At 36.5% G+C, this 27,431-nt stretch overlaps 2 protein-coding genes and 1 pseudogene across 2 annotated transcripts; all 3 read right to left on the bottom strand.

The window, feature by feature from the left end:
• Nucleotides 1-989: 989 nt before the first annotated feature.
• LOC119539712 (olfactory receptor 2G3-like) lies at nucleotides 990-1,910 on the bottom strand. The gene has a single exon (XM_037843428.1). The coding sequence runs from the start codon at nucleotides 1,908-1,910 to the stop codon at nucleotides 990-992; it is 921 nt and encodes a 306-aa protein (XP_037699356.1).
• A 15,261-nt stretch (nucleotides 1,911-17,171) lies between these two features.
• LOC119540767 lies at nucleotides 17,172-25,736 on the bottom strand (annotated as a pseudogene).
• A 294-nt stretch (nucleotides 25,737-26,030) lies between these two features.
• LOC119540766 (olfactory receptor 2G6-like) lies at nucleotides 26,031-26,963 on the bottom strand. Its single transcript, XM_037844720.1, has one exon. The coding sequence runs from the start codon at nucleotides 26,961-26,963 to the stop codon at nucleotides 26,031-26,033; it is 933 nt and encodes a 310-aa protein (XP_037700648.1).
• Nucleotides 26,964-27,431: the final 468 nt, after the last annotated feature.

Genomic DNA, 27,431 nt, shown 5'->3' with positions numbered 1-27,431 from the left:
ATATATATATTTTAAACTCTGAGTTGCAGTTTGAGTAAAAAAATAAAGAGCCAATGCATCATTTAAAACATAAGGAAGCCACTAGAGATCCAAGAAAAAAAGGTCCTCACACCCTCTTTCTGTCTGATTGTGGCTGCCAAGATTGAATGGAGAAATACAGGAAATTCTAAAACTATGGGCAAGGGGAAATAATCTTTGCAATGTCTAATAAACTTTAAACAGCAAATAGCTTTTTAACTCCACCAAAGGAATCTCTGAAATTTGAACATACATGAGAATTGCTGCAAGATTATTTCCCCTACACCCTTGCCTTCTGGTTGATTGCTCTTTAAAAGTTGAAAGTGTAAACAACTTTAAAATAAAAAAAACCACAAACTTAATTAAAAGTCAGTGATTCTTAGAAACAAACAAACAACAACAACAAAAAAACCTAAACAATAAGGATGTATCTTCTTAGGAATCTGTTTCTTTTATTTTAAACCTTTATAATCATTTATTAAGACTTTTATATCAATCAGAGTGCCATTAAACTTTGATGGAGACTTTAAAATAATGTCCTTCTATGTAAATAAAAAGAATGCTGATTTTTTTCTTAAACTGTTATCGAAAATTTTATCAGTTCTCAATGAAATTAGATAACTAAATGTAATTAAACACGATTTAAAACAGAAAGAAACACTTCTATCTATTAAATGAAGTAAGGAAATAAAGACCTGTAAATAAATATCATTAGATATCTCCAGAGATATCATTGATGAGAATCTGAGATGTCAATGTATCCTTGAGTACATTAAGTAGGGTCATTGAAGAAAGCAATTTCAGCAGCTTATGGATTGTCCAGAGAGCCTTGTGGTTTTAGTGTTGCAGCCGGTCTGCCAGGCTGTCTCTGGGTAATGCCTCCCAGCGTCCTTTCCTTTAATACCTCCCCGATAGTTAGGCCAGGGCTGCAGTTTCCTCATCAGAATTTTTCACTCTACTGTGCGCTGATTTTACCGCACCAGCCTCTTCAAAGCTCCCTTTACATCTTTGTTTCTCAGAGTGTAAATGAGGGGGTTGAGGGTGGGGGTAACTACCGTGTACACAAGTGTTATGAACTTGCCCCGACTGTGGGCATAGGAGCTGTTGGGCTGGATATAGACAGCTGTGATGGTCCCATAGAAGAGCGTCACCACCAACAAGTGGGACCCACACGTGCCGAGGGCTTTACTCCAGGCTTGGGCTGACCTGATCCTCATCACTGCCTGGGCGATGTAGCCATAGGAGACCAGGATGAGGGCCAGGGGGAGGAGGAGCAGGACCAAGGATGCCATGAAGAGCTGGACCTCATTGGCATGAATGTCTACACAGGCCAACTTGATCATGGCCGGCACTTCACAGAAGAAGTGGTGAATTCTGCGGTTCCCACAGAGGGGCAGCCAGAGGGTGATGGTGCCCTGTATGAGGGTGTTGCCCACTCCACTCAACCATGCCGCGCCAGCGAGAGACTGACAAAGCCATGGGTGCATAACTGTGGCGTAATGGAGTGGTCTGCACACAGCAGCGTAACGATCGAATGCCATGACGGCCAGGAGCACACACTCTGTGGATCCCAGGGCAAGGGAAACGTAGAGTTGAATGGCACAGCCCAGAGGGGTAATAGTCTTGGCTGGACCGTGGAGGTTCCACAGCAGCTGGGGAACGATGCTTGTAGTAAAGCAGAGGTCAACAAAGGAGAGATTGGAGAGAAAGTAGTACATGGGCGTGTGGAGCATGGGATCCAGGCAGGAGACCAGGATGATGGCTGTGTTGCCCACCAGAGTCAGGAGGTAGGAAATTAGCACAACCACAAAGAGGATCTTCTCAAGCTGCGGCTGGTCAGAGAAACCCACCAGTATGAAATCACCTCCCAAACTCTCATTAATCCTCTTCATCGCCCTACTCAGGGAAAGGAGAGAGACAAGTAGGAAAATACAGCCGGGGAGGCAACTGAAATCAGAAATACACTTGAGAGAAATTGACCCTGAGTGTGGGGACTGGGTGTGGGTACATAGACGACAGAGAGAGAAACAGAGAGAAACCAGGTAGAGACAGAGAGAGAGTAGAGAGAGAAACAGGCAGGTCTCCAAAGTCAAGTATAAGTGTGAACTCAAAGAAAACTGTTAAAAGGTGTGTTGGCATAAAAGAGCATACAAGAAGTGATTAATAATTAATGATTTCTCAGTACTTCCAAACTTTCCATTTTTTTTTTCTTTCTGGAAATCCACACCAGAAAGAATCTTGTAGTTTCTAACAGTATCTTGTAGGTTGCAAGTAAAAGAAAAAGGGAGTTGTTGCCCAATGAGTGGACATATTCTTTGTAGCTATTTCAGCAGTTGTCAGTAGTAAAAGTAGTAAATTAGGATCAGGTATATACTAAAAAAATCTTATATATAATTATTTCCATATTCTACATTGATACATGTATTTGCCAATATCATGCTAAGATGGAATGTGAATCTCATGTTGCTTTGATTACTACCCAGAGAACATCTACATTTTAAATACCTTTCCTCCCCAATTTTTCTTAAAATGGAAGATTGGACAGTCTAGTTCAGATGATATTAACAGTCTCCAGAAAGTAGCACTATTATAAGTTGCAAATAATTTTAATGCCTTACTGATAGCATTTTATTGGAATTGGTCATTTTAATTTTATGTTAATTAAAGTACCTGAAACTTAAATCATTTCTTGAATTCCATTTAATTTGTGTTTGGAGCATAATTTATATTTTCCTTTATATAACTTTATGTTATGTATTAGTATAAGAAGAAGCCTGTTTGACTACATCACACATTGCCACTGATTAATTTAGGGGTACTTTTATTCCATAGATCACTGCTGACCTGCAGAAGAAGTTGGGGATGAGAAAAAAATAGTATATTTTGAAAATAGGATAAAAAAAATGTAGTAGATCATTTTTCCTGAATGCAATCAGACTGCCTTTCTCGGCAAGGGGTGTATAAGTAAACTACAAAAGAATGAATAGGATTTAACCAGTGCATAGATAAGGTTTGAGGATTCTGTTATCTTTCAGTTTGTAGTCCTCATTCTATTCTCCATATCACTATCAGAATCTATAAAAATAGGATGTCCACCAGAATACAATTTTCAATTTTTAAAATGTGAAAGTCAAAAACCTCATCATTGTGTTTATTCAGTCTGCACAATTTCTATTCCCCTTTTGGTTTTCAGAATTCTCTCTCAACATTTATAATTTGTTCTGGCCAAGATATTCCTTGACTTCTCTACTCACACAAAGTTCTTATTTCTGATTCAAATTATTTGCCTATCCTATGTCTCTTCCTTGCTATGACTATTCCATTCCATTTACCCTTAACAAATTATACACACCTGTTGATATTTATCTCTGGGCCAGCATCTTCCAAGAGGCACTCAAATCTACTTTCTACAAAACATTTCTCTTCTGGAATCCTGCACTACTTTGTTTGTAATCATTTGTTATTTGCATAAGGACCATTTTATTGAGAATACCATGTGTCCTGAAATAGAAAGTAAACTCCTAATGGGCAAGATATTTCACTTAAGTGTTTTCTTATCATCAGCAGCATATAGGTTTATTATCAGAACATAGTGGGCATCAGATAAACTCAGCTTTAATAAACCAGTGTCTTTACTCATTCTATAAAACTGCTTTTCCCCCTATTTCTCATCTCCTAACTAGCAAAAAATATGTGTTTACAACATATATTAATCACACAGCAATATAATACACACAAAATATTGTACTTAAAAAAACCCCATATATTTCAAAGGAGATACCACCCCACTCAATTATTTAGTCAAAGAAACATCAACGTCCCCAGCAATATCAGGCGAGTCCTTTAAAATGCACTGCTGTGAAAGCTACTTCCAAGAAGTGTTAAAGGTTTTCTGAATATAAGAAATAGTTATAAATAATTAAATATATTTATATACATAAAAAATTATGTGTATATATATAGCTCTGATACAGTTATCGTGTCTCTGTTATTTAACTCAACCTGGTTCCACTAACTCACTTGTCCTTAGGAACATAGAATCCATGAGATCAAGATTTACAGCGTATTTGAATATGAATGGAGCCTCTTCAATTCTCAACCAATCTTGAGAACATAGAATGTTCTAGAGAAAAGGCACAAGGACACGGGTCTACACATACACATAGGTAAACACAATCTGCTTCAGCAATACCTATGTATCCAAATTTATGGATCGATGAGAAATAGTTCTTCTTCAGTCCTGAAAAAAACTGGATAATTGGAAAGAATTTAAGAAAGCTGAGAGTGAGAAGGAAATTTCCCAAAACATAGAGAACCACCATTTTGTGTTTTTTCCCTGCATTTCTCCTTCTAGAATGTACATTCTTCAAAATGAAGGCAACTGTACAAGTAAATTTTATCTTAAACTTAGAACTCTCTTCTAAAAAATGGAGTCAAGTTAATGTGATATTCAGAAATAAAAACACTTCACAGGAGGCATGTATGAAAGCTACATGAAATATTGGTTTGAGATGGTTGGGAAGTTCCATGAGCAATTGCAAAAAGCAATTGTCATGATTTCTCTATATAGATAATTTGTAGTTTATGCTGATGGGCCAGAAAAAGGATTTGGTCCTCATGATTTTCTCACCTCTAAAAATCTGTCCCTTTACTCTTCTAATTAGTTTCATGAGACCAGAAGATGGTACTTAGACATGAGCTTTCCAGAACCATGAAATTCTGAACATGGATCTCTGAAATCAGGACCATGTTTGGAGTGGAAGTGCTTATTTTTTGAGCCATAAAGCAGCTGAAGTTTGTAACAAAGCAGGAATAAGCAGGAAATGGTATCAGCCCCAGAATGGGATCTTGGGGACTGTCTATTCCCAATAGAGCAATTAATACCAAGCACAAGAGTGACCAAGAATCAAGGTTTCCTGGGGAAATTTATGGAAATAATTACTTCTGAACACTTCTATCATCTGTCTAGAAGGCTTTCAGTACCTCAATTCACATTACAATAAAATCTTGGAAAAGTGAAAATAAAGTTCTGATCCTCAGCAATGTATGTTTAATAGAATAAGTTTACACAGCGGGTTCTATTTTAGGAAGAATACAACCAAACATTTAGTAGTAATATGTTTGATTTGGTCAGTGTTTCCCAAACTTTTAAAAAGTTTTTCTGGATAAATAAGTTTGAGAGACCCTTCATAGAAATTCACAAAGTACATTGATATAGTTAAAGATATGCCCGATTTCATTAGATTTCTTCCACAGTATTACCAAATAATTTGAGAAAAAACACTTAACTGAACAACATTTTAAACATCTTTTGTAAGTAAGATAGTGGAAAAAGATTTGACAGACCCTGTCATAGAAACATGCATTTAAGTATAAAAAGGGTGATTGGATATTGACATGAAATATAAATCCCTGGTTATAAACATACAAAGAACAAGAAATTTCAGAAGGGGTGTGAGGGCCAGACTAAGTTGCACATAAAAAACACTTCTCTCACTTACAACTTAGAGAGGATCCTGAAAGTGGACCCAGTTCATTTAATGTCATAATCTAAAAATAAACTGGAAATAGACATTATATACAAATATGGGAAAACTGATATATAGGCAATGATATATATAAAATAAAGAGATGATCATATGCAACTGAAATTAAGTTCTTTCTTGAAAAGATTAGTATTTGGCTGGATTTAGGCACAAGTCAAAAAGGGATAAAAATGTGGTCCAATCTCCTAAAATGTTATGTGTAGAAGATGGTGAATTTAATAGGATTGAAACAGAATATAGAGTTATCCAGTGCACTTAGGGACCAGGACTTCAGAATTCCTGCAACAAGAACAACAAAATACTTTGTTTACTAATGACAACTGCCACCAGGGTAACCACCATTATAGTTGACTTTTTCTTGATTATGAATTTTATGTTAATGGAATCATACCGGATGTACCATTTTGTTTTGGCATCTCACTCTTAAATTCTAGTAATTTTTATATTTAAAAATGTTTCTACATATCCAAATGTGTCTTCTATAAATAATGATTCTTTTTGTCTGATTTTAATCCTTTTACTTGTTTTTGATTGTTGTTGTCTTCTTTTCTTGACTGAGATTGTTAGGGTCACCAGTATTAATGTGGAATAGAAGTAATGCCTAAATATTTCTTTTATACCTAGAGTGAGGATATAACACATCCATTTTAAAGTAGTCTGCAACATTTTCAGTTCACTTTTCTAAAAGTTAAGCCCATCTCCCAATATATTATACTGCTTGTGTAGGTGGAGGAATGGAACGAATAAGGCACCTCTAAAACATTGGAGATCCATTATAGATTCTCACAAAAACTTTTACAGTGTATAAACTCTTAGTGTCTTTAAATGTTTTACATATGGCCATTCAGCTTATTGTGAAAATTTAGCAACTAGCAAACATAAAAGCATTATTGAAAAGTAAGATTTGATTGCACATATTGGAATAGATTGCTAATGTTGCATTAGTGATTCATCAAATCAAGTTGAAGAAATATACCAGAACATAGATGAATAGATCATAGATATGAATTTATGAGAGAAAATTTATGAGACAAAGATATGATTTGATATCTTTTTAAATCTGATTTAAGAATGTAATTACAGGAGAATGGAAGAAGTTATAATAGAATATATTAACTGAAGAATCAATTTTCAGATTTAAACAATGCACTAAAACCAAGCAATAAAAATTGGAAAACAAAAAGCCACTTGTGAAATTTCAATATAAACTCTCAACTCCAAGGATATTTTAAAAACCCTACAAGTTTCCATATAGAAAATTCCAGGTTGCCTAAAAATAAAGAAAAGCATAGTGGCACTGGATTTCTCTTCTGATACACTATGAGAAAAAAATAAATGAACATTTCTAATTTTACAGGGAAAAAGAATTATGAACCTAGAAACTATGCACAAGAGATATAAATAACACAAAAAACATGAAATAAGTAGTCAAATTTATTAATGCAAAAGAGAATGAGTAAAAAATAGAACTCTAGGCAAGAGTATTGAACAGTAAAAAGATGATGTTTTGTATGTGACAAAAGGTGCTATCATGGTGGTTTGGATGTTTTATGTCCTACAAAACTCCATGTTCTTTAATGCAATCTTGTGGGGGCAGACATATTAGTGTTGATTAAATTGGAATCTTTGTATTAGGTTGTTTCCATGGAGATGTGACCCACCCAACTAGGGATAATACATTTGATTAGAGCATTTCCATGGAGATGTGGCCCTGCCCATTCAGCCTGAGTCTTGATTAGTTTACTGGAGCCTATAAGAAAAACACACTGCAGCCAAAGAGACATTTTGAAGACAGCCATTTAAAGCAGACTTTTGCTAGCCCAGAGTTTGCTCCAGAGAAGCTAAGAGAGATGAAGCCCAGAGTTTGCCCTGGGATATGCTAAGACAGGACCGCCAGTCATTTAGAGAAAAATATCCTGGGAGAAAGAACCAAGAATGCACAGGAGCTGCGAGAGGAACTGGAACATAACCCGGGATCAAGCAGATGCCAGCCATGTGCCTTCCCAGCTAACTCGTTTTCTGGACACCAAAGGCCATCCTTCAGTGAAGGTGCCCTATTGTTGATACCTTAGCTTAGACACTCTTATAGCCTTAACACAGTAACTTTGTAACCAAATAAACCCTCTTTAGAAAAGTCAATCCATTTCTGGTATTTTGCATAACAGCAGCATTAGCAAACTGGAACAGCTATTCACTAAGTTAATATTAGCAAACACAAAATTTCCTCATAAAAATTAGAATAGAATCATGCAAGATGAAACTATTAGAAGTATATAATAAATATGACGCATGTACAATCAGATGGTATGCTAAGACACTTCTCTGAGAAACTAGAAAAGAATGTATGAGTGGAAAATCTAAATATATTATACATGCACACACATATATACATACATATAGATATGTACATATGCATGTATAAACACACATATATATTTAGCTATAGGTCTAAATAATGAAGAGGTATCTAATGTTTGTGGATTGGAAGACATAATGTTAAATTGGCAACACCATCCAAAGCAATCTATAGATTCAAAACAATTCCTATCAAAATTTTATTGGCTTACATTGGCAGAAATGGAAAAAACTGATACTCAAATTGCAAGGGGCCCCAAATAGCCAGAACCATACTGGAAAAGACCAAAATTTAAAGACCCATGCTTCCAGATTTCAAAACTTACTATGAACCTACAGTGATAAAGGAAATGTGGTATATAGGCATTAAAATAGATATTTAGACCAAGGAAATAGAATTGTGAGTTCAGAAATAAACCCATACAACCATTGGCAATTCATAACTCATATTTGACAAAGGTTCCATGACTGTCCAATAGGGAAAGAATAGTATCTTCAAAAAAAATGTTGCTGTGAAAACTGAATATCCATTTGCAAAAGACAGAATTTAAACCCTTCACACCATATACAAAAATTAACTCACAAGAGATCAACACTTAAATATAAGAGTTAAAATTATAAAACACTTAGAAGAAAACAGGGAGGTGGGGGAGAATCTTCATGACCTTGGTTTTGAGAACATATTCTTAGATAGGACACGAAAAGCAAAAGCATTGAAAGAAAAAAGAAATTGGACTGCATCAAAATTAAAAATTTTGTGCATCCAAGGACATTATTAAGGCCTTGAAAATGTAACTTATAGATTGAAAGAAACTATTTGGAAATCATATCTGATAAGCTTCTAGTATTCTGAACATATAAAGAATTCTTACAATTGAACAATCAAAGGACAAAAGAGATCCAAAATTTAAAATGAACAAAGGACTTGAATAGACATTTCTCCACAGAAGATATATAAATCATCAAAAAGTACATGAAAAGACACAAGGATGCTCAACATCATTAGCCCTTGGGGAAATGTAAATCAAACCTACAATGAAATACCATTTCACACCCACTAGGATGGCTACAACAATAATGTAATAATACTAATAAAAACAACAAGAAATAACAAGTGTTGATGAGGATGTAGGGAAATTGGAACGATTTACATTATTGGTGGGGAGGTAAAACAGTGCAGGTGCTGTAGAAAACTGTTTGGTAGTTCCTAAAAAATTTAAAGGTAGGATTACTATATGATCCATGCAGTGAGTTGCTAGATTGTAAATTGTAAATTTTCAACCAATGACTGATTCATTTCTTACCAAGCATAATATTTACCCAGTGTTTCTTGTATGCCTGGCACTGTACTTAGTGTTTCACCTGTAATATCTAAAGTGAATGACACATTTTCCTAGTTGATAGAAAACAAAGAAACCTTTAACGATGAAAACACAGATGAATAATAGAACATTTCTAATTATGTGAAACTGGCCCCAAATGAATCATTTGTGCTGGATTTTTTTTTCCAAAGAATTCAATAAAGTGTGCTTGCCTTGGATATTGGGACTGGGTAAAGTGGCATGTGAATCCAAACTATTGAGATTTAAAAGGTATCTGATCTCCATCCTCTGTTTCTTTCATACTTCCAGTGATCAATGAAAGTCAATCTCCTGATATAAATCATCAAAACTTTGCCAGTGTTCATGGCCACTTTGTCTTTTAAAACACTGAATAGGAATATATATTATAAATAATGATTGTTATGAATTCCCATTTCTTTAGATATGCATGGAGCCAGTTAGAATAACTTGATTACTGACTCAACATACAGTATTTACAGGCTGATAATAAAAGAATATTCTATGCAGTTTCCTATGATTTCAATAATGTGAGGTTTTAAAGGGCAGGAGGTTTGACACTGATAAACTGCATTTTAACAGCTATAACTTATATTTTATTCATGGTTTGCTTCTACAGTGTTTGCATTTGTAACTCAAAACAAGTCAACAAGAAAGATAGGAAGGTCTTCATTGTTCTTCCATGACAATGAGATTATGGATCAAGAAGTTTGTCAAGAAAATGTCACAGGTGAGACAGAGCAGCATTACTCTGCCAAACTGATTCACTGCCTGCCCATCCTCCTTTCTGTAAATCCCTGACACCTGCTTTGAGTATCTCACTGTCTGCCAATATATATGGCCATGCATATTCATGGACTGTACACAGAGCTTATCTCATATACATGGATCTCAAGCTCCAAACTAAGTTCAACAGATGACAGCACCAAAAATCACTAGATAGCATAATAAAAAGTCAAATTTCACATGTTTCAATAATATTCCAAGTGACAAGCAGGGAGAAGAGAATTTTACCACATTGTATTCTTGTCTCCAGTGAATCCTATACATTTGTATTTATGTGATTCAGTGTTTATTTCTAGACAGAATGCCAATTTTATCTGTTTAAATATTTAAAAATACAGGTCTTTGAAACTTCTGAACCTATTTTTCACTTGTGGTCAGTGAACTTTCTGAGGTTTTAGAATGTATTTACAATATGTTTACTTATCCTGTGTGTCTTATAAATATGAAATGATTGACAGAGAGCAGGCCCTGGCCTCTGTGCAGTCAGTCACCTCACATTTTGCATAGCTCAGTGGACACTAAAATTAATAGATTCAGTTTGAATCCACTAATTTATTGGTAATATACGACTATTTTTTTCCCCAGGATATAACATTCAAGTGACCTTTGTGTTTGTGTAAGTATGTATGTATTTTATGCTTTTCATCTCTTCTTAATGATGGTACATGAAGAGAAAACCATAAATGACAGAGGAAGATGGTAAATAGGAGGCATGATAAAGTCCCATGATGTAAAGTTATCCAAGAGGGGACATATTTGAGGGTAAGTGGATAGTAACAATACATGTATACACACACATATATACAAGCATTCCTGTATCTGATACATATTGAGCACTTACTCACTCTTCTAAAGGCTTGTGGGAATTAACTACTTAATCTTCATAGCAACTCAATGAAGAAGTTACTATTATAATCTTTTATACATGGGCAATATGAGGAAAAGACAATTTAAGTAAATGCTAGATTTGATAAGGCTATTAGATGACTGTACTAGGATTTGAACTGTTATAGAATATCTCCAGGAATTTGGATATGAATATGTATTTGTTTGAGGGTACACAGATGTATGTGCATATGCAAAAAGTACATTTTTGTGTCTTTTTTTTTATCCCAGTGATCTCTGCCTTGCCTACTCCATATAGTTGCTGCAAAGTTCACAAACGAACCTGCTCTCTAAGTTTTAAAGCTCTGTGTTGATGACAGGTGTGGTGACAGCAAAGATGGGGAGATGTCATTAAGTGGCAGTGAAGGAAGTAGCTCAGAGCTTTGACTCTAGGGTCAGATCTTATTCAAATCCAAGTTCTTCCACATAGCAGCAGGGTGACTTTGGAGAAGTCAGTTCCCATCCTTTTGTCTCAGCTCCTTTTCTATAGAATGGTATCAGAGTACTGCCTCTGGGTTGTCCTGAGGGTTAGATGAGGACATGAATGAAAAGTGCTTGCAATACAGTAAAGGATCAATAAATTGTGGCTGACTTTTTTTTTTTTTTTTTAGGCATGGGCACATTTACTTTGTAAAGGGGTATAAATTACTAAATCCAGGCATTAAGATACCAGTTCCCATAACAGTTTTGATGTAACTGAAGGCCATGTCATACTGTGAAGCTCAAATATACAAGTGTCCAACAAAGGGGTATGTCTAGCCACTCAGTCTTCCTCTTGTGTTCAGTTTAAAATACCCTAAGGTCTTCAAAATCCAGAGCCCCCACCCAGACCTAAATCAAAATCTCCAAGAGAGGAGCTTGAGAATCCATAGGTTTAGCAAACTGCAGGTGATTCTTACGATCACACTAGTTTGGGGAACACTACTAATGGATATTGAGAGAAAAATTAAGAAATGTTGTAGATGGCATAACAGCAATAGTTATACCATCACACGTAATTAGAACTTTGTATTTCCTCACGACCCACAGGGATTACTTTTGTTAAACAATTATAATGGCAAAATATCAGATTCAATGTCACCTCTGTTGGGGGTTTGTTCTTTTTTTGCCAGTGATATTCCATTTGGAACTAAGGGGAAAAGTGATGGTGTTATTCCGTAATTTGGTTTTAAGTTTCTCATATAATCCGTCTTGGTCTGTCATGTCCGTGTGCTTATTCCAGGGTGAGAGGCAAGAAGAGCGGTGTTGTGAGCTGCAATGGCACTCATTTCCACAGCACTTGCTTAACACCCTATGCCATTGAGGTAATAGTTGGTTGTGGAGTATGATGGAGAGTCATTTCTCCCAGGACTTCCTGTGCAGCTATGCAAGCCATGGCTTTGTCACAGCATAATCACAGGGCAAAAAGAGTTTAAAATTTGCTCTCAGTAAGAGTTTCTTGGGAAGTTATTCCAAACATATGTCCCATCTTTTGAAGGTTCAAGATTAGCCTGTTCTCTTACAGGGGACACAATCTTAATGCTGCTAATGTGGCTGCTTTTTGAAATCTCTCACCATGTCTTGTAAATAATAGGTGCCCAGTCTTAATTTGTGTTATGGAGTGGGTCATTAAGAGTTACTATTTATTCAGCCTGCATCAGTCCTCATTTACTCCCTCATCATGGACTATAATGTCTGTGAATAAAGGTTCCACTCAAATCTCTGAAATCCAGTACTCAGAGGCAGTAGAGCAGGGAGATGAGGAGCAAGCTGGTAGCTTTGGGCCATATAGTCAACTGCTCTGTGCCTCTGTTTGCTTGTCTACTAAAGTGTGGGAGGTGATAATACAGGGGAATTAAGTGAGGTGACACATGTAACCCACAAACCTGGTCCATAAGTAAGGACTCAATCAGTGGGAGCTTTTCAGCAGCTCTTGGATGCTTTGTTTTATGTGTGTCTATAAGCTCAAGATTTTAGTTGGGTTGTTCAAATGTATATCCTTAGGGATTTTATTTAAATTCATTATTTATTTTACTAGGCAATAGCACGTGAGATACAACCTCTTCCAGATGTATGGATTTCTTAATACAATTATTCATATTATAATATAGACTCAATGCCTGGGGAAGGGAAGACTGCATTGTAATTAAAATGCAGCCAGAGTGGAGAACTAAGATGGCAGCTAGCTGAGACAGGGCAAAAAAAACGCCTCTGTGAAAAACACTAGCCTAAAACCAGAAAGTGACCTAGAATACCGGTTACAGCGATGCGCCAACTGGATGAGGGCTCCTAGCTCCAGAGGGGCCATATACTTGGTGAAACAGGGAGTCAGCATTCTGAAATGAGTGAGTAAGCTGGCTGGAAGACCTGCAGCCATGCAGCGGGCTGGGGAAGCCAGGGTTCAGTGTATGGAGACCAGCTGGCTGTTTAAAAAAAAAAAAAAAAAGGAGCGGCTCCAGTAGCAATTGTGGGAACCACACAGTAAAACACAGCAAGAGGGGGCTGGGCCGGTCTCTTGCTGTCTGGCCAGGAAGATAGCCCGCAGCAGATACCCTTGGGTTCAGGGAAATGGAGGGGAGAGCCAGAAGCAGAAAGAAACCCCGTGGCTCGCAGCTGGCCCCTGGAGGGCTGGATAAACTTCTGCCCGGGGCTCTGCCCACAGCCCAAAGCCCCGCCAGTTGTCCCGGAGCTGGGAAGGAGGAACTGTGTGAGGAGGAGGGAGCTGAGATGCCCTGCTCGGCCATTTTTGCTTTGGGCTGGGAGTGCCCCGCCACATGGCCTGGTGGCCTGGGGCTTCCCTTGTGGGATGGCATGCACTGATGATGTAGCACAGCCTTCCCTTGGCTGAGCTCCTGGAGGAGCATGTCTGGGAGGGGGGATCCACTTGGAGAATCCAGGGATGCTATGCCAAGTCCGGTGGTTTATGGATCAGTGAGAGAGAGAGGCTGGGGCTGAACTGAAATGAAGGCTTAGACTCTTGGGGCGGCCTTGAATCTCCAGGATCCTGGGGGATTTGAACATTAGAACTGCCCTTCCTCCCTGGCTACCTGTACACACCCCACATTCAGGGTGGACAGCTCCAGCAACACACCCAAACTGAGTTCTCCAACTGAACCCACAAGAATCATTTCCCCACACAAAACAGAAAAAAGGTTGCGAACTGACTCGAGGGATATAAATGACTCACAGACACCATATGCTGGTTAGTTAGAGAAAGTGTACATCACCAAACTGTGTTCCTGAAAAATTAAATCAATATCCCTTTTTCTTTACAACTTGAAAGAGCCCTATCAAGCAAAACAAATGCCAAGAGGCCAAAAAGAGCAGAAAATCTTAATACATATGATAAAACCAGAAGATATGGACAATCCAACTCCAAAAACACAAACCAAAATATCAGAAGATACATTATACTTTGCAAAATTAATCAAAGATCTACAATCGAGGAATGAAAACATGGCAAAGGATTTAAAGGACATCAAGAAGACCATGGCCCAGGATATAAGCTACATAAAGAAGACCTTAGAAGAGCATAAAGAAGACATTACAAGAGTAAATAAAAAAATAGAAGATCTTATGGAAATAAAAGAAACTGTTGGCCAAATTAAAAAGACTCTGGATAGTCACAATACAAGACTAGAGGAAGCCGAACAACATCTCAGTGTCCTAGAAGCCCACAGAACAGAAAATGAAAAAACAAAAGAAAGAATGGAGAAAAAAATCAAAAAAATCGAAAAGGATCTTAGCGATACGATAGATAAAATAAAACATCCAAATTTAAGACTTATTGGTGTCCCAGAAGGGGAAGGGAAGGGTAAAGGTCTAGAAAGAGTATTCAAAGAAATTGTTGGGGAAAACTTCCCCAACTTTCTACACAATATAAATACACAAAGCATAAATGCCCAGCGAACTCCAAATAGAATAAATCCAAATAAACCCACTCCAAGACATATTCTGATCAGAGTGTCAAATACTGAAGAGAAGGAGCAAGTTCTGAAAGCAGCAAGAGAAAAGCAATTCCCCACATACAAAGGAAACAACATAAAATTAAGTAGTGACTACTCAGCAGCAACCATGGAGGTGAGAAGGCAGTGGCATGACATATTTAAAATTCTGAGAGAGAAAAATTTCCAACCAAGAATACTTTATCCAGCAATACTCTCCTTCAAATTTGAGGGAGAGCTTAAATTTTTCACAGACAAACAAATGCTGAGAGACTTTGCCAATGAAAGACCTGCCCTACTTCAGACTCTGAGGGGAGTCCTGCTGGAGGAGAGACAGGGAAAGGAGAAAGGGATATAGAGAATTTTAACAGACATATATAGTACCTTACATCCCAAAGCACCAGGACACTCACTTTTCTCCAGTGATCACAGATCTTTCTTGATAAGGGACCATAAACTGGGACAGAAAACAAGCCTCAAGAAATTTAAAAAAAAAAAAAACAAAACATTGAATATACTCAAAGCACATTATCCAACCACAATGCAATACAAGTAGAAGTCAATAATTTTTGAACTGTAATTCTACTAGTTACTTCCTACATGATATAAAATACACAAACTCTAAGGACAAATCAGTGGTTTTGAACTCAATGTAAAATATGTAATTTTAGACAACTGTATAAAGGTGGGGGGGTGAAGGAGTATAGGAACATAGTTTATGTGTCCTATTGAAGTGAAGGTGGTATCAAAGAAAAACAAGACTGATATGGATTTAAGAGGTTAATTTTAAGCCCCACAGTAAACACAAAGAAATTATCAGAGGATATAACCATAGAAATGAAAAGTAGAGTTTGGGTTAAGAGAAATTGGGGAAGGGGCAATGGGGAGTTAAGAAATGAGTGTAGGGTTGCTGTTTGAGGTGAAGGGAAATTTCTAGTAATGGATGGTGGGAAAGACCATTACAACATTCTAAACGTGATTAATCCCACTAATGAAAGGCTAGGGAGGGAGTGGAATGGGAAGATTTAGGCTGTATATTTGTTTCCACAACTGAAAAAAAAAATAAAAAGTCAGTCTAACTAGATGACAATTGAATACTAAGGATGAACTTGGATGGGACTGGAAGATAGAGGACAAGTGGCTCAAAGAGAAACAGTTGAGTCATAAGGAAAAGGAAATATAGAATGTAAGCTTTTAATCATTGTTGAATCTATTGTACTTCTTAGCTGCGCTTAGTGGGATTGCATGAAAGAATGTTCTTGTTCATGGGAAGTGTATACGTGAATTACAGTGAATGCTCAAGGATGTGTGCAGCTAACTCTCATATGTTCAGACAACAGAGCAATAGATGATGGATGATAGGGAGGGAGGGAAAGAAATAGCAATGTGACAGCAAGTTAAAGTTGGTGGATTGAGCTATCAGGGGAGGGAGGTCAGGGTATGATGGAATTCTGTGTATGGGGCTAGTATTGTTTTTGCAACTGTTCATACAACTTTGAATTTATCTCAGAAAAAAAAAAATGCTGCCAGAGGAGTTACTAGAAAATATTTCCCCAGGTTCTTAAGTTCCTTTAACCAGAAAGTTCATTGTAGTTTGTTTGTTTGTTTGTTTGTTTTTGTCTTTTAAGGCACTGTTCATTATTTTCTTAATGATATTAGGTGCTTTACAAGTATGAATAAAAACTTGCTATATGGTTTGTATCCCTTCATTTCTTTAAATCTGGAATGTAATTCCCTGTGTGGGATCTTATTTCTAATGTAGAAAAAATAACTTATCAAGCACAGAAGTTTACTCTAAGGTTACAGTTTAGTACTATTAAATTTATAAATTTATTCCATGTTTTAAATGATAGCCAAAAATCCACCTGATTGAAGCTTGTTTGGCACATTCTTCTCAATTCTGGTCACTAAACTATATCCTGAGTTACGATGAAAGTAACACAGCTTTCAGGCTTTAAAATTACAAAATTGAAACTGCCAAGAGTCATGAGGTTGTCTGCTCAGGAGAATATTTACCATCACTTACAAAAAGTTACATTTGCCATGTCAAGAAGAGAGAACATAATCCCAGCAGCAGCCATTTAAAATAAAAGAAGACAGCCATACGGATTCATGTAGAATGTTTTAAATATTCCCATTGAGCAAAATGATTTAATTGACTTTTCAAGGACAATGATCCAAATTATCCTAAATGCATCCTTTGGAAATTTCAAGATCCTAGAATAGCGTCTTCCAGGTGGAACACCTTGAAAGATAATATGTTTGGTTTCAGTGAATTATTCAAATGAACTGCCAGCCCATGTTAATTTGATGATGTTTCACAGAGTGTGATAATTTTCTTCTTTAGGTTTACAGACTTTATAGAGAAGGAAAATTACAGCCTCAACACCCAAGACAAGGACAAGTCCTCCAATAAAACTGGCTGCATCAAAGTTGGACTCCGTGGAGGTTGTGAGGTTGGAGTCAAAGTGGTGTTTGTTGAACCTGATGTAGTCACTGTGGGGGAAGCTGTAGGAGAGGCAGGCTGAGTTGTGGTTTTAGCTGTAGAATTGGTTGGCAACGGAGTGGCAGTAGGAGCAGAACAGAATTCTGCGCAGTTCATCACCTGGTTATCACGAACTGTGGAATTATGTGAACAGAAGCTCTTATCTTCTTTACATGCTATCCAGAAGCAGGTAGTATTAGCAGTGCTAGCACTGACACAGGATAAGCAGCTGTAGCTTTCTCAGATTCCCGGTGTAGAGTGGTGGCCGGAGGAGGGGCGTGTCGCCGGGGGCATTGGCGAAGTCTTGTCGGTGGGTTCTGAGGTCGCGGGTTCAATCACGGTCCGAGTGAGGGTCCTTTGTCAGCCGCTGACAGCACACAGAGCGCAGCGAGGCAAGTGGCGGCCCAAAGCGAAGACGAGAGAGACCGACATTGCGTCCTGAGCGCTGGTGCTCTGCGAAAGTTTCATTGCATTTCATAAACATTTATTTGTTCCCATTGAGGAAATTTCTAATAGGATTTTTTTAATCTGCAGATTTTATTGAAACATATGTACAAACCGTATATTCCGTCCAAAGAATACAATGTGTTACATTGATTCTACATTGATTCTACATTGATTGTATCACTTAGGTGATACATTGCTCCAAAGAGAAAACTAACAGATAAACACACAAAAAAGGAAAACCCAAAACATCCATATCCCTTATCCACACCCCCCCGCCATTAATGACCCCTACTATTGGTGTGGTACACCCGTTGCTGTTGATGAAAGAATATTAAAACATTATTGTTGATATAGTCCATAGCTTGCAAAGGTAATTTCTCTCCATATGCCACCCTATTATTAACTCTTTATATGTCTCATATTTTTAGTAGTTCAAGCAAGAACTTATGTATATTTGTAATGTTAATCAGTGATGTACATGACTTTATAAACAACCCCTTTCAATCAAATTCACCTACAAAATGGCACTATTACTTAACAATCCCAATATCAACCTACCGTCACACCCATCCATTCCCAAACATTTAAGTTCAACCTGGCTAACAATTCTGTACATATTAGGTAGCCAGTTCCCCTTCTCCAGCTTCTGCCTATCTCTAGGTACCCTATATCCTATATTTTAAGACTCTGAGTTTACATATTCTAGTTAGTTCATATTAGTGAAATCATACACTCTCTAATCATACACTATCTCCCATTGAGTTCCTTTGTGTCTGGCTTATTTCACATAGAATTTATGTCCTCAAGGATCATCCATGTTGTCACATGCTTCAGGAATTCATTTCTTCTTATTGCTGCATAATATTTCATCTGTATATACCATATTATGTTTATCCACTCATCTGTTGATGGACACTTAGATTATTTTCATCTTTTGACAATTGTGAATAATGCTGCTATGAACATTGCTGTGATATCTGTTCGAGTCCCGGCTTTCAGATCTTCTAGGTATATACTGAGTCACGGAATTGCTGGGTCATAAGACAACTCAACATTGAGTTCTCTGAAGAACTGGGGGTTTGTCTCACTTATGTGAGAGATTTTATAGTCTATGTCCCTAGGGAAGGTGGGAGGGAACCCAACTGCTGCCTGTGGGACTTTCTGAGTTGTGTGGGACTGAGTAAAGGGAAGGGGAGAGGACCTGCTGGTTCAGGATGGAAGTTTCCTACCTGATATTTTTTTCTGTTCTTCAGTGTTTACAGAATCCTTCTCCACTCTATACCTTCCTCTAGAATTCTGAAGAAGTGAGAATTGTCCATTTTTTCTCTGAATTTCTGGGGACAGGTTTTCTGTAGCTGTTTATGTCACCATGTTGACCATGTCACATCTTTTTGAGAATGCACCTAATATGTTTGTTTCTTCATAATAACTAGGATCCTCAAAAAGCATATTTTTGCTTTAAATATACCAGCTTACAATACCGTAGTTAATGTGGTGTAAACAATGCTTTAAAAGTTGCAAAATTGTTTTCTATCCCATTTCTACAGCTAGTTTTTTGTCTGACCTCAGAAATACCACTTCATCAATCTGAGCCTCTGTTCTTATCAATACCTTAAATTTCTACTATGCCCCCATTTTTGGTAGTTATGAATTATTATTTAGTGAATGTCTAACTGTTTAATCCCAGCCAAAAGTGTGTGGATCACAGATTGTTACCTTGGAAGATATCAGGGTTATTTAAATTTGTAAATGTAAAGAATACATTATTGACGAAGGTATGATTAAAATAGAATCTCCTAAATTTCAAAAGTATTATATGATGAACAGAGCCAAAAACAGGACATGCCCTCACCTGAGGGCCTCATTAAAGTCTCTTTTCACCTGTTCTCCCCACCTTCTGGTGGTAACACTTTTCTATGGCTCATTATCTGTCACCTATTTGAGGACCAAAACCAGTCATTCACCAGGAACAGACAAACTCCTCACCCTCTTCTATAGAAGTGGTGACCCATCAACTTTAGTTTATGGAACAAGGAAGTCAAGGCAGCCCTCCAGAGAAAACTGGGCAAAAAAAAAATTCTGACCCAGGGGTAATTACTTGAGGGCCATGCAAATGTGCTCTTTGAGAAGATGCCCAGATTACCCAGAAGTAAAGAGGTTCCTTAATAACAGCGACTATAATTTCAGAGTCATCTCTGCTTTCAGAGGTAAGGTTCTGATTATCAAATTCTGGAAGGAAGTTGGCTGCACAAGAATTTTATGAGGTGAGTCCAACACTAGACAAATTTTCCAAATTATTTTAGTCTAAGTTCAGAGTATAAATTGCCAGCATCTACCTCAGCAGCCTGGAAAATTCTTTTTCTATACCCTCAGGCATTTTCTAGCCCCTTAGGGTCCCATCTGATTTATGCTGTGGTTACAAGAAGGCCTTTTCCTACATATATCTGCCCCACATGACTTTTAATTCCCTAATAGCTGTAGGAAGTGCATTATTTCTTACCATAAAACTGTTTTAACAACTTCTTCAACTTTGTTAATTAGTACATAATATGGAATCAAAAATTTCTTTTTGTGACTTTTGGGTATCCTAAAAATAAGTAAACATGGAATAAAAAATTTTTAAAAAGGAGGTACTTGTTCCAGAATATTAAAAGTAAAATATGGGAAATTTTTATCTGTGTTCCATATGTGGGAATGTTTTTTAAAAAAAGAAGTAATATTAAAATTAAGGATGGAAGTAAAAACCTGAACTAAAGAATAATTACATAAAACATTTTCAGGATTGTTATATAGTTTTTAAAATATTATATGTGTGCAGGTGAATCTGAACTCTCTATATTTGACATCATCCAGAGATTTGCTCTTATGTTTACAAAACATTCAGTAGCTCCAGGCATCATTGCAGGCATTGCATTGCCTTTGAACTTCTGCTTCTCAGGGAAGTGTCTGTTAGCACTTGACCTGTGAGGGTTTATTGAGCTGACATACATTAATTGTAATATGACAAAGAGTGGAGTACTCTGGCAGCTACCATGAGTTAAGCCTATCCCCCAAATAAAGTGATTTCATCTTCTTTCCAAATATGATATATCCGGTAATAATACCTCTATCAGGGGATAGTATTGATAAAATATTCATATTTTATCACTGATTGTCTAATTCATTGATTTAAACATAATATTTTGTTGTCTTCATTTACATATGTACATGGAAGTTAACAGTGGAAACAACCTAACCATGCAAAAATAACTGACTGGTCTATTATTTTATAGTTATTACCAGGAATTATTTGCATGCATTAGACATATTAATTTATAAGCATATTTATTAATCTAGGAAGACATGAAGAAATTATTTAAGTATAAAGTAAGTTAAAGATATTTGTATACTATTGCCCATATTTATTTGTACAATAAGTTTAGAAATAAGTTTCATCGGATACAAATGAAATGTTAAAGTTTCTCTAAGCAGTCATATTATCAGAGATTTTTTCTCATCTCTGTTTCTAAGGTTTCCTCAATAAAATGTAGCTCATGTGTCATGAAAAAGATAGAATATTTAATTGAAGGCATTTTTTATGTATAATAATTTATTTTCAGAGATAACAATAAAATACATTAAAATACTGGTGTTTCTTTTAAAGTTTACTGTGTTTGATATCAGTAAAGCTAGATCAACTTTCTGTTGGGCAATTTTTACTTGCTATATTTTATCCTTTACTTTCCAACTATTTGCATCCTCATATGTAAGCTGCATCCTAGTTATGTTTTTCTTTGTTTAGTTCTACTGGGACAATTTGTAATTATTTGGAAATTCAGGCTGTTTATATTCATATAATTACTGCTATGATGGGATTTCTAGGTACCATCTTTACAAATGGGTTTATTTGTCCAGTCTATTGCTTGCTTTTTATTCTCTTCATTTATATATTTATAATTAATCTCATATTGCTTTATTATTTCACTTTCATCACTTAGCAGCTTGTTTGCAATACATTACTTTGTTCTTTTGTGGCTATCCTAGAAATTGCAAGATTGCAAGATTTATTATAGGCTAATGTAAGTTAGTGCTTTTAACAATTTGTGTTCTTTACATATGGATGTTGAGTGATTTCTAGATATGCTGCAAATTAAAAAGGCAAAGTATGAAGGGTGTCTACATAATGCTATTTTCAGGTATGAAATAAAGTGATGAAAGAAAATACACATATCTGCCTATTTGGTGTCAAGAAACACAGCACACACAGGAGAGAAATAAACAAACTAAAGTACGTGGTTCCCTACAAGGGATAAGTGAGAATGAAAGGAAGAGATGAGTGGGAATTGTTAGTAAGGATGAAGAGGTGGTGATGCTTCACTGGATTTGCCATTTGTAGATCTGTGACTCTTAGAACCACAGTAATGTTTCATATACTCCCAAATAAATAATTAACTAAAATCAACCAGAATGTGAGTGGCAACCAAGTGTAATACAATCTTTAATAAAATTGGAACTGTATAAAATAAATTGTTTAACTACATTGTAAGGGTGAGGAAGAGTAATCTAGCGTAGGCAACTCTGGAAAACTACTTTGACTGGATACCATCGAGCTAAAGATAAGCTAATTATGCAAATAGTGTTGCTGTAGTTAGTGAATCCATTTCCATTGCTATTTCTATAGCTATTCTGAAACTATTTCATATGTTTAGAGTATTTAAAATATAAGTAAATATATTGTAGAGGTTGAGAGCTCGGTTTTTTCCTCACTGTAGGAGAAAGAAGTGAGAATAAGGAAAGCAGATAGATTAGAGTGAACTCTGTGGTCTTGAATTGATATTAGTTTTATTGGTAAGATCTCTTGGCTATACACACACACACACACACACACACAAACACACACACACATATATATATACACAAACATACACACACAGAGTGAGGAAGCGATAAATGTATAAACATAAATGTGTGTGTATGCATGATTTGCAAATACATGTTTATAAACACAGTACATGTACATATATATTCTTATATACAGAATAAATTATATATTCCCTAGCTGTCTCTGCTAAGTGGGCTAGTAGCAATGATACCCGATTAGCAAAGAACACTTCTAGTACCACTTCTTGGTTTCTAAACATCATTCTCCAATAAAAGGAACCAGAGCTCCTTGGAGAAATGATGGATTCCAGATCCGAAGCAAAGAAAATAAAATCAGCCTATAAAATCTTGTGTCAGAAAATAAAGAAGTACTTGAGAAAGAATGAAGGCATGTTGTCAGGAAACAGGAGCCAAAAGCAAGGAACTCCCAATGACCAAAGTTGAAACAATTTGTAATGAAACAAATATTATAGCATCACAATTTAACCCATAAAATAAAATGACTACCCACAGGCACACACTGATATACGCAACTGAAGAAAAAAGAAATGGAAGGAAGGAAGGAAGGAAGGCAAGAAGGAAAGGAGAAAGGAAGAAAGGGAGGGAAGGAGGAGGAACTCTTCCTCACAGAAGAATTCCAATTAATACCTATAGAAACAATGAGGGAAATACAAAATCACCTTTGTGATTGTCACACGCGAGATTCACCAGTGGATTCGAAAATCAGTGAGCTAATGTTCGATGGGAAAAGACATTTCCATAGTCTCAAAATATCTCCCCTAAGGTATTTATTAATTGCCCTGAAAAAATAGTTCACAGTGGAGACACCTCCTGAATCCAGCTTTGAAGGCCAAGATATGGATATCATTTGCCTTCTGTTAGGATGAACTGAGGAGGGCACAGCACTTCGGTGGTACTCTGCCAAAATGCATAACCTCAACATAATAGTCAGGATATTTTAAACAAATCCATCAAGAGATATTCTACAAAAACACTGATCAGAACCTTTCAAATGTTTTGAGGACATGAAAGACAAGAGGAGACTGAGAAGCTGTCACAGACTGGAAGAGCTTAAGAGATATAATAACCAAATGCAATTTGGGATCCTGAAAAGGAAAAAAGGACAGTAAGGGATAAACTGGTGTCATTCTAGCTGGGTTTGTGGTTCGTTTAATAGTACTGTACTCTTGCTAATATCCTTGTTTTTATAATTAGTCCTATGGATATGTCTTCATCAGGGAGTCTGGGGGACAGGTGCATGGAATCTCTGTAATATTTCTGTGATTTTTTTCTGTAATTCTAAAATAACTTCTAAATAAAAACATTAAAACAGCATAGAAACAATAAAAAATCTCACCCAAATAATTAGCAGGTGTGCCTTGTGCTTTAAAGTTGCATTGGGAAGGCTTCCCTGTGTTGATAATGTTCCCTGCTTAGCATGGGTGTTGGTGACAAGTGGGCTTTCACTTTGTGAAAACTCACTCCACTTACAGTATGTGCTCTTTTTTAAAAAAATGTATGTTATACTTGAAAAGACAGTTAAATAAAAATGTTTACTAAATGTATAAAGAATATATTGAAAATATTAAGATTTTAAAATTAGTGCAGGTACAAGGATATTTTTATTTTCTTTTTTTGTATCTCTTTGAAATGACAAGATTTAAATTTTAGGGGCTAATCATTTTGCTTATTAGGCATTTATTTGTACAGTTCCACCAATAAAAATTTAGTTTTAACATAATCACTGACAATGTCAAAGTGGACCTAAACCCTGTGATCCTGGAAAATAGTGACGGTTAATGAAATGCCCCCGCAATTTTGTGTCTGAAAAACAGCTTATGGCAGAGAAATACCCTTCCCAATATGACTTAGGTAAGATTCACTGATGTTCCCTTGTTTTCCTATAGCAAAGAACCTACAAATTTCCATTCTTTATCTCATAAATGAATAGCCATACTGATTAATAGGAACAAAATGCCTGTTAATCAAACTTGACAGTTCTCTCCTCCCCCAAGGTCCCTGAACTTGGGCCAAAACTCAGCCTGAGCCTCTTCTTAAAGACAACCCCCAGGAATAGCCTGGCCTCAGGATAAAACTATTCTGAGCTACCACCTGATCACACTATCCTTTCATCCCTTTACTCTATACCTGGTTCTTTCTAGCCTTGTTTACTCCTCTCTATAAAAGAAAGACTTTTTCCCTAAATCTTGATACATTGCAGTTTTTATTTTCAGAGAATTCTCCTTTCTGCAATACTATTAACCTTAAAATTACTCCTTACCTATACCTGATTTGCATTTAATTCAACACTACGCTTATAATTCCTAATGCACATCAAATTATATGCTGTGAACAGAGATATGCAAAGTCTACATAGACACCCCCAAATCACCTTATGAATGTCCTTCTGACTCAGTCAAGTTTATCTTCTCCAATACATTTTCTTTATAATCCCAATCAACTTCATAGTCTCTTCAACTACAGTTCTTGATCTGTATTAAAGTAATTTCCTTGGCATCAGTCTCCGTTAAAAGCATTTATTTCTTACAAAACTAAACTTATAGTTTAACGAAATCTTGCATATATGCCTAATCAGAGTCTAGAATTAAAGTCAATAGAAATTGTGACAATATTTTGTAAATAAATAATATTGTGAATATATGCAAAATAAGGGAAATGTTTTTATTTTAAAAATTTCCAAAATTGTTAAGTATGATTTTAGGACTGATGAAAACATTATGTTCAATATAAAGAAAACCATTTCATAAGTTCTGTCAAATATAATATTAAAAAATGAATACTATGTAAATGCCAAGCAGATATTTTTATTATTTGGAAAGCAATTTGTTTGTAGGTTAAATGTAAATATTCAGACTTAAAGACAATGCTTAAAACTCTGTTTGCAAATTGTCTTAGATTCCAGGCATAGGGCTAAATGGTAGATCAAAATTGTTGAGAATTATTCTGGGCTATGAGAAGCATAAACGAGCCTCAGGGCACCTCTCTTGGGGTTTCGTCTGCGGATAGGAGTAATGAGAAAATCTCTTGGTGTACTTAGTCCCACAGGTGCTTCCTGAATAACAAAGATCATCACTAGAGCAATATCCTAAGGATTTATACAAACATACATAGATAAATATATATATATAAAATAAATGAATATTTATTTATTCATAGGTTTACACTGTAGCCCCAAAAGAGATATATGATATTTCCAGAAACAAGGAGAAGGATTTATGGGAGATAATTACAGGACTTCACTGAAAGGAAATTTCATATCTACCTTTATGTAAGTGATTGAGACCTGCTTTCCTACATGAAAGGAGAATCTATGCCTAAGTATCCAACAACTGAGAGATTTCTTGAGTATGTTTCATATTTCTGCTTAACTTGGGTCTCTTCTAAGCAGCCTCTTCAAAGCCCACTTAATGTCTTTGTTTCTCAAGGTATAGATCAAAGGATTAAGAGAGGGTGTCACTACAGTGTAGAAGAGAGTAAGGAATTTACTGTGATTCTGTGTGTACTTGCTCTTGGGCTGGATGTAGACAGAAATTAGAGTCCCAAACAACAAAACTACAACAATCAGGTGGGATCCACAGGTCCCAAATGCTCTCCTCCTTCCTTCAGCAGATTTTATCCTCAGCACACTTCTAACAATGCAACCATAGGAGACCAGAATAAGCCCCAGAGGTGTAACAACATAGACAACACTGGCTAAGGTGAGCTCATTTTCCAGGAAGGTTGTGTCCACACAGGCAATTTTCATCAGGGCAGGCACCTCACACAAAAAGTCATCCACCCTGTGGTGGCTGCAGAGGGGCAGTTGGAAAACAAGGACTGTTTCAACTGTGGACACCACAGAACCACTGCTCCAGGCCACAGCTGCTAGCTGCTGAAGAAGCTTTGGGTGCATGATTATGTCATAGTGGAGGGGCCGGCAGATGGCATTGAAGCGGTCATAGGCCATCACAGTCAGGAGGACACATTCTGTGGCGCCCAGACTGAAAACAACATATAACTGGATAAGACAACCAGTGTAGCTAATGGTCTTCTCAGGGCCCTTCAGATTCCAAAGCATCTGTGGGACAATACTGGTTGTGAAACAGAGGTCCAAGCAGGAGAGATTAGAAAGGAAGAAATACATGGGTGTGTGGAGTTTGGGGTTGAGGTATGAGACTAGTATGATGGCTGTGTTCCCCATCAGTGTCAGAATGTAGATGACAGAGATGACCAGGAGGAGAACCATCTCCAGCTGTGGCTGGTCAGAAAAGCCCAGTAGGATAAAACCTGCTGGGCTGCTCATATTTGTCCCCTTCATTGCTTCTTCATTGTGAGTCACCTTTCTTGGTCATTCCAATATTATTCCTTTGGGGAGAAAATCAGATACCTTAGCCAACAAAAAAAAAATAACAACTTGATTCAAGGTTGAAATTTGAGAACCAGAATCATAGAGAGAAACAACAGAGATAAAATAATGCAAACACTGTATAAGGTAATTTTTCATGTAGAAAGAGTATAAATACCTAAGTTATGAAAACATCTAATACATTGAAAGGATACACATGAACAAAGAATGAATGTTAGAATCATGTAACAAAATATATTTAAGGCATATTTCAAACACCTGGAAGATGCTCTATAGGTCACCAATGTGCATTCTCTGGAAAGGCTAATAAATTAAAAGTTAAAGATTGCTACTTAACATAGATACATGATAGAGAATAGAAGTAATATATTAATTGAAAGACACATTGAGAAAGTATGAGAGTGAGGTTACACAGGCTTG

Source organism: Choloepus didactylus, chromosome 7 (genome assembly GCF_015220235.1).
Source record: "Choloepus didactylus isolate mChoDid1 chromosome 7, mChoDid1.pri, whole genome shotgun sequence".
Lineage (NCBI taxonomy): Eukaryota > Metazoa > Chordata > Mammalia > Pilosa > Megalonychidae > Choloepus > Choloepus didactylus.
The sequence above is the reverse complement of the archived record's forward strand: the minus strand, read 5'-3'. Positions and strand labels throughout refer to the sequence as shown.